Source organism: Podarcis bocagei, assembly GCF_964188305.1.
Source record: "Podarcis bocagei genome assembly, chromosome: 7".
Lineage (NCBI taxonomy): Eukaryota > Metazoa > Chordata > Lepidosauria > Squamata > Lacertidae > Podarcis > Podarcis bocagei.
The window spans coordinates 16,267,412-16,281,407 of NC_138132.1; the positions used below are offsets into that span (position 1 = coordinate 16,267,412).

General features: G+C 43.7%; 1 protein-coding gene across 2 annotated transcripts; it reads right to left on the reverse strand.

Annotated features, from left to right (window-relative positions):
• Positions 1 to 1,547: 1,547 nt before the first annotated feature.
• LOC308590141 (phospholipase A2 inhibitor and Ly6/PLAUR domain-containing protein-like) lies at positions 1,548 to 13,892 on the reverse strand. 2 transcript variants are annotated; one of them, XM_081199884.1, is made up of 6 exons: positions 13,285 to 13,892; positions 10,796 to 10,876; positions 7,693 to 7,809; positions 6,298 to 6,441; positions 4,215 to 4,376; positions 1,548 to 2,300 (listed from the first exon to the last, which is right to left on the reverse strand). In XM_081199884.1, the coding sequence occupies exons 2-6, from the start codon at positions 10,854 to 10,856 to the stop codon at positions 2,083 to 2,085; spliced, it is 702 nt and encodes a 233-aa protein (XP_081056010.1). In that variant the 5' UTR covers positions 10,857 to 10,876; positions 13,285 to 13,892; the 3' UTR covers positions 1,548 to 2,082. The 2 variants fall into 2 exon arrangements, with proteins under 2 accessions (XP_081056010.1, XP_081056009.1); XM_081199883.1 differs by lacking the exon at positions 13,285 to 13,892 and having other exon boundaries at positions 10,796 to 10,931.
• Positions 13,893 to 13,996: the final 104 nt, after the last annotated feature.

Here is a 13,996-nt window from a genome sequence, read left to right on the forward strand (position 1 = left end):
ACGGACATTTGGGTGTGGTTTGATTGACATAATCACAGCTGGTTTTTGCCGTAGTTTTTATTATGATATTGTAGTTCTAAAAATGCCCTTTGTTCTGTGGTTTATTTGTACTTTGCAATTAGCCACTCTGTGACTGAGGATGCAGGAAGGAGATGATAGAAAAGCACTGAGACAAACAAACCAAGGCTATTATCTGCTTTGTGGCCACATAGCTACTAGATGACAGTAAAGCTGACCCATATTACATGATTTTATAAGGTTAACTGGAGTGGGTGTGGCAAACTGGTTGGGAGGTTGGGAACTGCATATAAAAGCTAAAGAAACACACACACACACACACACAGACAATATCCAATGTTAATAATAATAATAATAATTTATAATTTGTACACCACCCATCTGACTGGGTCATTACTCACAGCAGACCCAATGAAATTAATGGGATGATTAAGTGGTTTCCAGCTGCAATGCTTTAAGAGACATGAAAAAAGGTTTATAAATGGGTAAAAGCTTAATGGCAAGGATTTGTTGAACTAACAAATTGAAGTGGAATACAAAAAAGGGAGGTATGAGGAGGTCCGGGGAAATAAGCGTAAGAAAAATATGCAACGGAAAATTAAGGTGTTTTTAACTGTTTTTATTTTGTATTTTTCTTTTTCTTTTTTCATTTTTACTGTTATATCTTAAAAATTTTAATAAATATCTTATATTAAAATAAATGAAATTAATGGGATGATTAACTTGGGTCCGTTCATCTCAGTGGGATTACTCTGAGTGGAAATTGTTGGGTACAGCCTAATCATACAGTGAATTACAGCTGGACAGCTCCCCTGAAAATATAGACTTAGGTAAGTTTGCATAAAGGACTTGGGTGGCCCTGTGGTCTAAACCACTGGGTCTCTTGGGCTTGCCAGTTAGAAGGTCGATGTTTCGAATCCCTGTGATGGGGTGAGCTCCTGTTACTCAGTCCCAGCTCCTGCCAATCTAGCAGTTCAAAAGTACGCCAAAAAGTGCAAGTAGATAAATAGGTACTGCTCCGGCGGGAAGGTAAACGGCGTTTCCATGCGCTGCTCTGGTTCGCCAGAAGTGGCTTAATCATGCTGGCCACATGACCCAGAAGCTGTATGCAAGCTCCCTTGGCCAATAAAGCGAGATGAGCGCCACAACCCCAGAGTCGGTCATGACTGGACCTAATGGTCAGGGGTCCCTTTACCTTTACCTTTACCTCTATTATATGTGGTGGCTATGTAAGATGATAAAAGACTTCTGGGAAATTATATTTAATGAATTGGAAAAAAATGTTGAAAATAACTTTTCCTAAGAAACCAGAAGCTTTTCTTTTAGGTATTATAGGACCAGAGATCTCGAAGGACCAGACGAAACTATTTATGTACAAGACCATGGCTGCACGGACTCTGTTAGCCCAGAAAGGGAAAGCTGGTACAACTCCAAACAAGGAAGAGTGGCAGACAAAATTGATGAAATATGCCGAGATGATGAAGCTTACAGAAAGAATTAGTCACCAGGAAGAGTAGGTCTATAATAAAGAATGGGGAATGTTTATGATTTATTTGAAAAGCTATTGTAAACAATGCCATACATTGGTAGGATTGACAGAAAACTTGTAGTAAAAAAACTGAACTATGGATTGACAAAGGATTTATAAAAATAGAGTTATGGAAGAGATGCAGAGGGGGAAATCATTACATTAAGATCCACAATGGGGGGGGGGGAGTCAAAAAGGATTATATGTTAAATACACAAACATATTATCCTTTTTGTTTAAATGAATATAATTCATTTGTTTATGTAAAACAGAAAATGCAAAAAAATAATATTATAAAATAGTAAAAACAAAATCACTCCCAGTTCCAGCTTCCATTGATTCCTGCTTGATGTTGCCATGTTCTGATACTGCTAGACACCGCAGTGGAAAATAACACATGGGCACTTGTACACTTTGGGAGATCTGAGGTCTTCTTCCCTGTAAAGCCTTTGGTCTGCTTATGGCTTTTCATTAGCCACATGGGAAGGAAGGACTATTTAAGTGTGGTTCCCCTGGACCCTTTTGCTGGAGGGAAATCAAGCAAAGTTCATTGCAAGGAGGAGCCCAACCAAGGCTCGAAGGAAGAGTCCAAAGAATTGCGGAGCGGCACGAACCATGAAAGAAGCAAGCTGGCAATGACCTCTTGCAGTCACAACAAGCATGGAAGTATGGAAAACGCCTTCATAATGAGCATCGCAGAAAGCTTTGTTCACACAGCCCTTGAAGGCAATTACAGTCACCAAGAAAGGAGATCCTGCAGAGACAAAGGACGGAGAAGGCAGTCAGCACCAGAGGAATCACAGCATCCCATGATTAGGAAGAATTTGCTGCAGTCCACCTTATTCAGCAAGCCAAATTAATTTGCACCTATCCCAGTTGGCGAACCCTGAAAGCTTAATCGCGGCCGGTTGGAAAACTGAGGAGTCGTTTCCTTCTGCTTGAAGGATCCTGTCTCTGCTACCAGAGGGGCAGGGTCAGTTCCCTTTGTGATGGAGGCTGCTGAGGAGTCCTGTTTGTACATGCGCCAGTTCCCCACTCCCCATTGGAAATTTTGCAATTCTCAAAAAGCTGTGATACAGGCCTCATCTAAGAGAAACACATCAACATGTGGGTGGGGGGAGCACACTTTAAAAATACATTGTTTAATGAAATTTAAAAGTGTGTGCATTGTGAGTGAAATGTAATATATCAGCATCGCCCCTGAGCCAGTGCCACCAACTGGACTCATCCACTTCAGCCCCGACTGGGCTAGGCGAGCTGGGTAGCACTTCCAGAGACCACCTTCTGCACAGGAACAGGTCAAAGTGCTGTGGACTCACAGCTTAGAGTTGTGAGCACAGGATTCACTCCCACAAGAAGACAGTTGTCGCACAGCAGAGTAAAGCAGAGTCTAGCAGAGCATAAACGACTCGGAGAGCAGCTCTGTAGAATATCTTCTTTATTCTATCTACAACTATAATATACAACTATATACAGAACTAAATGAGGTCTAAGCAAAATGAATGCTGAACTGCACTGAGTGCCTGCAGCTGCTCTTAGCAGCAACCTTATCTATACACACAATCTCTAACACTCAGTCTCTCTCTCTCTCCGACACACTGACTGACTGACTCTTTGATGTTAGGCTGGAGCGGAATAAGTAGAGAGCAGAACACTGCCCCTCCTCTCTGGAAAATCACCAGACTCATCAGCAGATTCTTGGATATGGTAGGGTTGAAATCTCCTCATAATATGCATTCAATTATCACTATTTGCATTTAAAAAACAACAACAGACCAATGCGGAAAGAGACAGCCTTAAGAATAAATACACGCAGATTGGAAATGAACCCGAAATGTAGACCCAAAATGGAAATGGACCCAATCCATTCCCCTGAAATAGCTCGTTAAGGACATTATGTCATCTCGCTTGGGGAAACTGGAGAGTGCCTAGTCCCTGCTATGCATGGCAACAGAAAAAGGTGCCATGTTTAAAAAGGACTCAACTTTGCCTGCAAATGAAGAACTGCAAGTTTACATGCAGTGCCCTCCTGATTCTTCCTGCAGCTTGAATTCAAGCATGGAAGATTCTTCCTTTTCAGCCACAGATTGAAGTTACTTCATGTCACATGATGTCAGGCAATATGACAGATGGGTGACTCCACCCACCCATCAAAGTGACCTGTTGAGGGGCTGACCATTTCTGGATCCAGCCCTTAAGCCAAATCCAGTTCCCCAGCCCTGCCTTACAGGGGTCTGAGATGAACCCTTTTCAAGATTCTGGTTGAATGTGTGAGGATTCAATCTGTGGCCCCAACATTCCCATGTATGCCAGCCTAGCCTCTTCCTCTCCCAAGATTCACTGAGTTTGGCTTCTGTTTTTGCTTAGCACTGCCAAGTTTTGATTGTTCAATTCTGTAAAAGAGAGGCAGACAATCTGTGGCAAGGGGAGGGGGTTTGGTTTTTTGTTTTTTGAGAATTTTGGAAGAGAGCTTGGGAGGGATTTGGGGAAGGCACATGCCACACTAATAGCCTCATGTACACCTGATGTCCCTATGTATTTGACCAGAATAGCTCCACAAGACAGATCCTCACAAACACCCTGGTAGATAAGTTCTGTAGCAATGAAATTTCTGGACTTGAGTGTGGTCTGGGTGAAAGGAGGTGGGAATGAAGAAGAGATGAATTACCAGCAAATATAGGCGATGGAAGCTCTGCGAAGCCAGACACATCGGTACAATAGTGCTGGTCTCCCTCGCAATTGGCAACCACTTCAGCAAAGCATCGATTTCTGTTGACAGCAAAGCACCCTTGACATTTCCTCCCATTGGCTGTCATGTTTACATCTGGCACTGTGAAGGGGGTAAACGGAGAGAGTCAGGTTAGAAGGAGAAGAGGCAAAAGTGGCAACCAGACTCCTTTCTCAGTCCCTTCCCTGCTAGGAGAGATTATGTCCATGATCATTCTTGCTTTGTTACTTGGGAATATCACAGCATTCATAGCAGGGATGGGGGAACTGGTCTCCCTCAAACTTGCAGCACCCCAGAAACAGCTGAAGGGCCACAAGGCCACAAACCGTGTTTTACAGAGAAGAGTCCATGACTGCACAAGAGTGGCAATGACCTACCTATAGTCTCTGAGGTTAAACCTCTTCAGGGAACTGGCTGAATGTGAGAGGACTCAAACTGTGGTCCCAACATTCGCAGGCATGATGGCCTAGACCACAAATGTCTGAGGGAGATTATTCCTATAGCAGGATAGTGAGTATTCTCCCTTCAGCCAGAATCCTATGTAGAGTTTCTACTTGCCAGGAAGTTTCTAGCTAGGTTCAGTTGAATGCCATGTGAGCCCCCTTTAGACATTTGCACTGACTTTGTGGAGGTTGAGAGAGGACACACTGGAACAGTGCACATGGGGGTCCTTGCTGGAGGTGCTGGTGAGCTAGCTCTCTCCCAGACCTTAACACACTTGGAGTCCTCATATCATTGTCAGAGGCAGGAATAGGGCTGCAGCCTTGTCAGCCTTGCGGGAAACTCCTATTGCACTCATTAATGTGGTTAGAATTTGGGGTGCAGGTGGTGCTGTGGTCTAAACCACTGAGCCTCTTTGGGTTGCTGGTTGTAAGGTTGGCGGTTCGAATCCATGCAACAGATGAGCGCCCGTTGCTCTGTACCAGCTCCTGCCAACCTAGCAGTTCAAAAGCATACCTTCTTGAGTAGATAAATAGGTACCACTGTGGTGGGAAAGTAATGGGGCCACACACATGAAGGCATTGGGGGCCATGTCATTGTGCATGCCACAGTCCCCATGCACATATGTATCCACCTAAATTCCTGAAGAGGTCTCATCACATTGCCTTTCAGAATGCTGCTTTCAGAGATTTTAACGGCTGCTACTTCTGATAACTTTGCATTGCACCTATTGTCTAAGGCAGCATGCTCTGAATAAGGATGAGTGTAGCTGTTAATTTCAAATTATCTCTATTTCTTATTTTTCCAATCTTCATTTCAGTTCCCCCCATGTCCACATCAGTTCTGAATTTATTTGGGCAATGCATAAACTTTTATTGCGCTAGCCAAAGGCCATGGCATCACTCAAAGAAAGGGAAACAAAAAAGGGGGGAGGAATCAGCAGTCACTACATATGCAGTAGAACCACAATAAAATCTACCAAAATTCCTTGTTACACATTCTCAAATAAAATGTGCAAATGTTTTTTTTTTAAAAAATCTTTCATTTTAGTGCATATTTCTGCTGATGTATTTTATCTCATAAAATATTGCACCACTTGGTTGAGGGGGGAACAGGACCTAAAAGTGCTTTACAAAAAGATAAAGCAATAAAATCAAGGGGGGGATACAACCCTACTTTAAAACAAACTAAAGCAGATTAAAACTACCTCAACTTTCTAAGCATCTGTTTTCAGCAGGCACTGTCAGGAATACAGTGAGTTTGCCTGCTTGATCTCAAGATAGAGCTATACAGCTTATTACAACTAGAATGCAGGAGTTTATGTGCAAATATACAGTAGCAAGTGCCCTTTGTCCTCAGATATGATACGATATGATAATCTTTATTTTCTGGGTTTCAGGATGAACTACCAGGGGCATATGCAGAGGGAATAAAATAGCATTACAAATAAATTCCCACCTCAAAACATTAGCTGGCACCCCTCCTAAATACAGAGAGGAGTTGGAGGGTAACAAATGATGCAGTTTAAGGTGATATGATACACAGCTTGGACAACATAAGGGTATATAAATGCATAAAATACATGGTGGAGCAGCCTTATTGCAGCCATTCCCCTTGCAACAGGAAACCTTGGTGAACACTGTTTCTCCTTCAGCAAATTTAATGGCTGTGAAGCCTTCATAGCAGCTAGTGGATTGCTTGCAGGTTTTCAGCACGTATTGTTGTCCTGCAAGGATTTTAGAGAGAGAGAGAGAGAGAGAGAGAGAGAGAGAGAGAGAGAGAGAGAGAGGAAGAGAGAGAGAATTTTAAATCGAAGGGGAGAACATGATGTGGACAGGCTCTGATCAGTGGTGTAGTGCTAAATGTTTAAGTGCAGGAGCTCATAATGCCAAAGGCAGGCATCTGTGTTGTTCTAATATATCTATCTATCTATCTATCTATCTATCTATCTATCTATCTATCTATCTATATATTGGGGAGGGGGGCACTGAGCTTTGGTTCAAATCTAGGCACTTTGCGAACAGGCTGCCTTGGCTAAAGGTGTTCCATAGATTGCCTGCTTTGACTTATCTATCTGAATCCACTTCATTTTGCCTTCCCCAATTACACACACACACACACACACACACACACACACACACAGCAATAACATCTCACTTTCAACAGAAGTTGGTAACATTTGCAGGTATGGTCGCTCCTGCAGAGCAGATAGTGCCTGTCAAATTATAGGCAAATAAGTCTGGGGACATTTGTGCTGCACACCTTTCCTTTCCTTTCCTTTCCTTTCCTTTCCTTTCCTTTCCTTTCCTTTCCTTTCCTTTCCTTTCCTTTCCTTTCCTTTCCTTTCCTTTCCTATTTTAAAAGGGATTATATCTTTTTTCTTTCTGTGAAGAACTGGATGGAATTTGCAGGCAAAGCCTGCCCTTTCCAAGGGCATGAATCCTAGCAAATTTTGGAAGGATATCTGCAGTAGTCCCCCCCCCCCCCCCGAAGGGCCACTGTTATACCTTTGAGATCTGCTCAATCATCTCCCACTTTTACTATTGGGAAGTAAAAATGGCTATGACTTTCCTGCATTTGACAGAAGTGGATGAAATTTGCTGGCATCATAGCCCTTTCTGAAGGGAAAAAGCCTGCCAAAGTACAGGCAAATAAGTTCAGGGGCCTTTGTTCTGGACACTTCTAAAATAATAATAATAATTAAGGAGCCATATCTAGCTCAGGTGTCGTTTCAAAGTGCCACCACACTGAATGCCCAATTCTTATATTCTGCAGAACAGACCTTCTGATAAGACAGTATCTGTAGGAGGCCTTCTTCTGCAGAGTGCAGTGTTGCATTGGGTATATTATAGATGAGACTATCTTTAAGGTATCTTAGTCCCAAGCTGTGAGCTAAAAACCCTTTAACATCACAGCTGCAGAATTAGGACCAGTGGTCACTGAACCCTGTCAGTGGTTGTTGATCTCTTGCACATACCTCTAATGTTGTATGATTGAACAATGGCACAACTGTCAAAAATAGATGAACATTTCTTCAAAGTTCCAGTGCAATCCAGTTCAATGCCATTACAAATCCAGCACTCCAGAGACAGCCCTAAAAGCAGGAGAGGAAGAAGAATCATCAAGATCCATTATTGTTGTTTGTTACCTTTTCTAAGGTTAATATTTGAATTGGCAGTACTTAGCCACATAGCATCATTACATTATTTATATTTTAATAGCAAGCTGCTTCCAAGTCCAGGTGAGCAATAGCTCCTAAAAGTGCAGGCACAGTGAGGTGCCAGCCACTGAAGTGCCAGCCTAAAGAACCGGGTCTCCCTGGGATTGAGGGAAGCTCCTCCTCATGAGTAGATCAAACTCCACAGGTGATGTGTACCTTTGTTTTGGTCAATTGCGCAGAGGGCCACCAAGATTATGAAGGTTCTAGAAACCAAGCCTTAGGAGAAACAGTTGAAAAAGCTGAGTACGTTTAGCCTGGAAAATAGGGGACTGAGAGGAGATATGATAACCATCTCCAAATATCTCACGGGCTATCACATGGAAGATGGAACAGGCTAGTTTTCTGCTACTCCAGAGGGTAGGTCTGAAACCAATGGCTTCAAGTTACAAGAAAGGAAATTCCAACTAAACATCAAGAAAAAATTTCTGATAGTAAGAGCTGTTCAGCAGTGGAACAGACTCCTATGAGAAGTGGTGGACTCTCCTTCCTTGATGTTGGATGCCCATCTGTCATGGATGCTTTAGCTGAGATTCCTGCATTGCAGGAGGTTGAACGATGACCCTTGGGGTCCCTTCCAACTCTAGAATTCTATGCTTCTATGATTGGCCGGTTTGTTGTAAGTTGCTTCGGGCAAGAGAAAGTGGCTAGAAATTAATAACAACCATCATCCGGATTGTCTGCTGCCATCTGCTGCCATTTAGTTGCTTTGCTCTGGGTGGGGCTCAGATGGCTCATGGCCAAAGAACTCCAGTTGCCGGAGTGTTGGAACAATATCTTTGCACAAGTTGCCAGACATGTGACTGAGCTTTCCTGTGTTTTGACCTTGGGCTTGTTGTAACCGAAGCAAGACCTCCGCTTCCATTGTAACTGACGAATGCCATCTTGAGCCAGACAGCTGCCATTTTGATATATCATAATCATTTATTCTTATTGTAATCAGCAGGCTAGTTTCTATATATTATCCTACACTCTGTCCTCCATTCAGGGAAGAAGTGAAGTTGGGCCAATGATGGTATAGCCATGGCCGATTTAGGGCCAAGTAGGCCGTTCCCCATGGATGCGGGTGGTGCTGTGGTCTAAACCACTGAGCCTCTTGGGCTTGCCAATCAGAAGGTTGGCAGTTCGAATCCCCACGATGGGGTGAGCTACTGTTGCTCTGTCCTAGCTCCTGCCAACCTAGCAGTTCTAAAGCATACCAATGCGACCAGATAAACAGGTACTGCTGCAGAGGGAAGGTAAATGATGTTTCCATACGCTCTGGCACTTGTCAGTGTCTTATGGCATCAGAAGCTGTTTAGTCATGCTGGCCACATGACCCAGAAAGCTGTCCGAGGACAAATGCTGGCTTCCTTGGCCTGAAGTGAGATGAGCACCGCAACCCCAGAATAATTCGCGACTGGACTTAACTGTCAGGAGCCCCTTTACCTTTAGGCAGTTCCCCTGCACACAGTGCTGAATGCAGGGGGCACAAAATTGAGTAGATACATAGGTACTGCTCCAGCGGGAAGGTAAATGGTGTTTCCATGTGTGCTGCTCTGGTTTGAGTGCTCCATTGTGCCAGAAGTGGCTTAGTCATGCTGGCCAAATGACCTGGAAAAAATGTCTACGGACAAACGGCGGCTCCCTCAGCCTGTAAAGCAAGATAAGCACCGCAACCCCAGAGTCGTCCACAACTGGACTTAACAGGCAGGAGTCCCTTTTTCTTTAGGCAGTTCCCCTACACATGGTGCTGAATGCAGGGGGCACAAAATTGAGAAGATCCATAACTGAGAAGATTCATTTGGGGGCACCAAACGTTGCCCAGACAGACACTGTTTTGATATATCATAACCAATTATTCTTATTGTAATCATGCTGAAATGCAATCTTACGAGAGGAACATAAAAAGAGCAGGCTGCAATAAAAGGCGTAAAGGAAAGTTTTAGAAGCATGCTAAGGCATGGCCTTTAAACAGGGAAATGCCTAGCTAGCTGAGGTGTGGAAAGATCTGTCTTCACAGTTAAGCTGGCAGTAAGACAGTATCAGTGGGTGCCTTGCAAGACTATATGACTATAAAAATGGTGTGTAAACAGAGATCAGGGTTCCAGCCTCTGATCACTTTCCTTATTGCTTGCTGTAACCTTTCCTGCTCAAGCAAGAAATAAAACTTTGCTTTTGGAAAATTCTCAGGCATCACACCTCATTGCTAGTGAGTAAAGGACTCAACTGTGCAATTAACATTACGTGGGGTTTCCCCACATCAGAATATTTCTGGACCTTGCCTTTTGTGTTGTTCCTGTGTTTTGAGTTTGGACCATGACCAGAACTTGGTTTCTTTGATTGCCCCTGTGTGTGAATTTGGGACTGCTGAATTTAGTGTCATTTGCAGTAGGACAGCACCCAAATTTTGTATGGTGGGTTCTTGAGATAAGCGGGGGGGGGGGGGTCAGTGCTTGGGTACAATCTGATGCAGCTTTGAAACAAGATGGTGGGGTACACCTTTCAAAACTTCACTAATTCTAACTGCTAACTTAAAAACTGCACCGATCTGGGTTTCCTGAGCAATGCTGTGTAAGAGATTGCTAGTACTTTATATAATTATAAGCTCTGAGAGTGTCAAGCAAACTAATTGACTCTTGTCCCTTTTCCAGGGTTTTATTTTTTCCAAAGTTGCACTCAACATTACATAGCTCCTATTAGAGGGAGTGATGGTGATGTATAGAACCATGCCTAGTTGTTCACCTTGTGACCCACAAACTATCATTTCCAATTATTCGCATTCATAAAAATGTCATTTAGCACAATTAGCTTTTTAGCTGCCCTGTTTTATATTACATTTCAGAGCCCTGGTTTAATAATGTAAGGGTCCTGCTTTGCTTACCTTTACGTGCCAGGAATAGTAGCATTCCTATATTGAACCAGCGCAGGGTGAGATAATGCATCAATGGAGAGGTTTTCTGGGCTGTTGGTAATTTTGCAAAAGAGATAATTTGGGCTGATACAGCTTGTTATACAGTGCAGCAAAAAACAAACAACAAGAAGAAAAAGGGAAAGCATGTAATAGATAAATCAGTTTGATTGAATTTCTGCTTTAGATTTGATGTAGGATTGGAAAGCGGGGGGGGGGGGTTGGTAAGATGCAGGGTGATGTGGAGTTGCCGGTGGGGAGGTTTTGACCGCATGGACTTAACTTCTTGGCACCAATATCACTGACACTTACCCAGACAGTGTGGTTGTGTGCCCAGCAGTTCCCAAGTGATTAATAAACGCACGGACACGAGTATTTAGGTTTATGGGATAAAATAGGCCACAACTTTATTGGTTACAGAAGTGAGCAGTTCAGCTTAGGCATTGGGTGAAGCCAGGCTATATCTCAACTCCTGTCCATCATCCAACTAAAGGTAAACCAACAATAGGGGGAGCCCTTGATTTATATCATAGGGCTAGTTCACATCCAGGCATTGAACAGAATCCACACACACCCCAGATCCCTTTAACAGGCTAACCTTATTGCAGAGAGGCAGGCAGAGGCTACAACCTCCCCTCCATTAAATGAAGGCTTAACCTCACAAGGTTGTTACCATTACAAGGTAGGTGAAAACCAAATGGCTGGAGCCAATTCACCAAGTGGAAAAATTCCTACCCAGCCTCAACAATATGGCAGCCAACATTTTTCCATAGCAAGGTTTTGTCGTACCATTCAGGGCATTGCAGCAGCAAGGTGTGGTTGCAACAGGCATACCAAAAGGAGCACTGGATTGGCTGTGCCAATGTAGCCATGCCACCCAACCTCTCCACTACTGTGCCCTCTGCACCATCCAGGTTCATGGCACCAGCCCTTCCTGACATTGACCTAAATCAGAACGCAAACTGAGGCTACACAAAATAATTCCCCCTCACCTAGCTCTGAGGGAGTGCTACATGGAGCATAGCTGACAACTTTTCCATTTTTTTAAAGGGAAATCCTATTCAGAATAAGGGAATTTCCCTTTAAAAAGGGAAACCTTGACAGCTATGACATGGAGCTAGGGCAGAGAGCAAATGGAGACAGAAGTTGCAGAAGCCCTCATCAATGCCTGCTTCAGTCCCTGCCTGCTATACAGGGTTGTCATGTGTCCTCTTTTTCCAGGGCACATCCTCTTTTTCTGGAGTAAAATTTCTGTGTGGGTAGATTTTTAAAATTTTCCAAAATGTCTCAGGCTATACTTTCTGGGTGAGACATGGCTGAAGACTTGCTTTCCTCTTCTCTTCACCTGTCCCCCTCTGCAATATATCACAGCTTCTATAGCCTACATATAGTAGGGTATTTAAAATGAGAGTCGTCATAAGGTAAAGGTAAAGGGACCCCTGACCATTAGGTCCAGTCGCGGACGACTCTGGGGTTGCGGTGCTCATCTCACTTTACTAGCCGAGGGAGCCGGCGTACAGCTTCCGGGTCATGTGGCCAGCATGACTAAGCCGCTTCTGGCAAACCAGAGCAGCGCACAGAAACACTGTTTACCTTCCTGCCAGAGTGGTACCTATTTATCTACTTGCACTTTGATGTGCTTTCGAACTGCTAGGTTGGCAGGAGCAGGGATCGAGCAACGGGAACTCACCCCGTTGCGGGGATTTGAACCGCCAACCTTCTGATTGGCAAGTCCTAGGCTCTGTGGTTTAACCCACAGTGCCACCCGCGTCCCTGGAGTCACCATAGCGTCCTCTTTTTTGCTCTTCAAAATATGACAACTCTATATAGTGGCTGCCAGCTCCATGTGAAGCCCCAGCTTTGAAAGGTGCCAGATCTATGGGGCTCCTACTGTGAGGCAAGTCCTATTGTGACGCCTTCTTTGGAGGAGTCCAACAGATCAGCTTGGTGGTGTAGACAGTTAAGCTTATGTTACTGGTGGGTGTTCTAGGCTCTGCCGTCCTGACCATGTAACCAATGCCATTCACAATGTGGATGTCAGAAATGGAGGGAATGATAAATGGCAAGTAGCAACCTCCATGGAGGATGTGTCATTCCTCTTCTTTGGGAATTATTGAACGCTTCAGTTCCACAGGCACCATGCACTTAAGTGAAATTGCGAATAATTGGAAAGCCTATTGAAAAAGCCTGAAAACACCTCATTCCGCTTCCTGCCCGTTTTTGTGATTTTTTGGGTCACTTCCAGGGTGGGCGTGATGCATACATGCACATTCAAGAACATATTAGACGCGCCTAAAATGGTTGTTGCCTGTATTCATTTACAAAGTCCAGAACAACGTAGGTCAAAGGTACCTTAGGGACCTCCAAAACCTCTATTTCCCTTCCATAAGCAACAAACAAACAAACAAACAAACAAACACATTTCTCATAAAATGAAATCAGAAAGTCTTAGAAAGCCCTACCTGCCTTTTCTTTACTTATCAGCAAATCAGTCCATATCTACTGTGCCCTAGAAGGCTGCAGCAATCAATATATGAACCTGAATCCTGACTGCAAAAGACCTGTTGGCGCCATAGCAACATCATCGCTATGACGACACAGTGTGTAGGTTAAGCAGGCTTCTTAGGCCTTTGGCAGCTTTGCGGGAGAGATGGTCAGGCAGTCAGTCACATGACTGTTGGAATTCCCTCTTCCTCCACAACTGTCAAAATAAGGGTTGAAAACCTTACCTGCCCCCATTGAGGGCCATATTCCCTCAGGAATCTGTGAGGGGCCGCACTCCAGCAATGACCAGGGCTGATAACGACCAGAGCCAGAGCCAAAAAATGATGATGTTGTTGCTACCTTTATTTATATCCTGTTTTTCCCCCCGAACCAGGACTCAAAGCAGCTCGCAACAAATAAAACAAGCATGACACAAAAATTAATACAAACATGGGTTTGGGGATTTATCTGAAATAAAATCAATTTGTTGTTACAGGCAACCCTATATCAGGAAGATGTTAATACTTTATGCTTTATGATGTTTTTATATGTGTTGGAAGCTACTCAGAGTGGCTGGGGCAACCCAGCCAGATGAGTGGGGCAGAAGTAATAATAATAATAATAATAATAATAATAATAATAATAATAATAATAATAATGTAGTGGGTGGACATAGCAGACAACACAGAG

Bases quoted from the DNA above. Each gene is read 5' to 3' on its own strand.
- LOC308590141 (XM_081199884.1), bottom strand. From the start codon at position 10,856: ATGCATTATCTCACCCTGCGCTGGTTCAATATAGGAATGCTACTATTC. The intron at 7,810-10,795 runs GTAAGCAAAGCA...TCCTGCTTTTAG, and splicing joins ACTATTCCTGGCACGTAAAG to GGCTGTCTCTGGAGTGCTGG. The intron at 2,301-4,214 runs GTAATTCATCTC...TTGTCTCTGCAG, and splicing joins TCCATCGCCTATATTTGCTG to GATCTCCTTTCTTGGTGACT.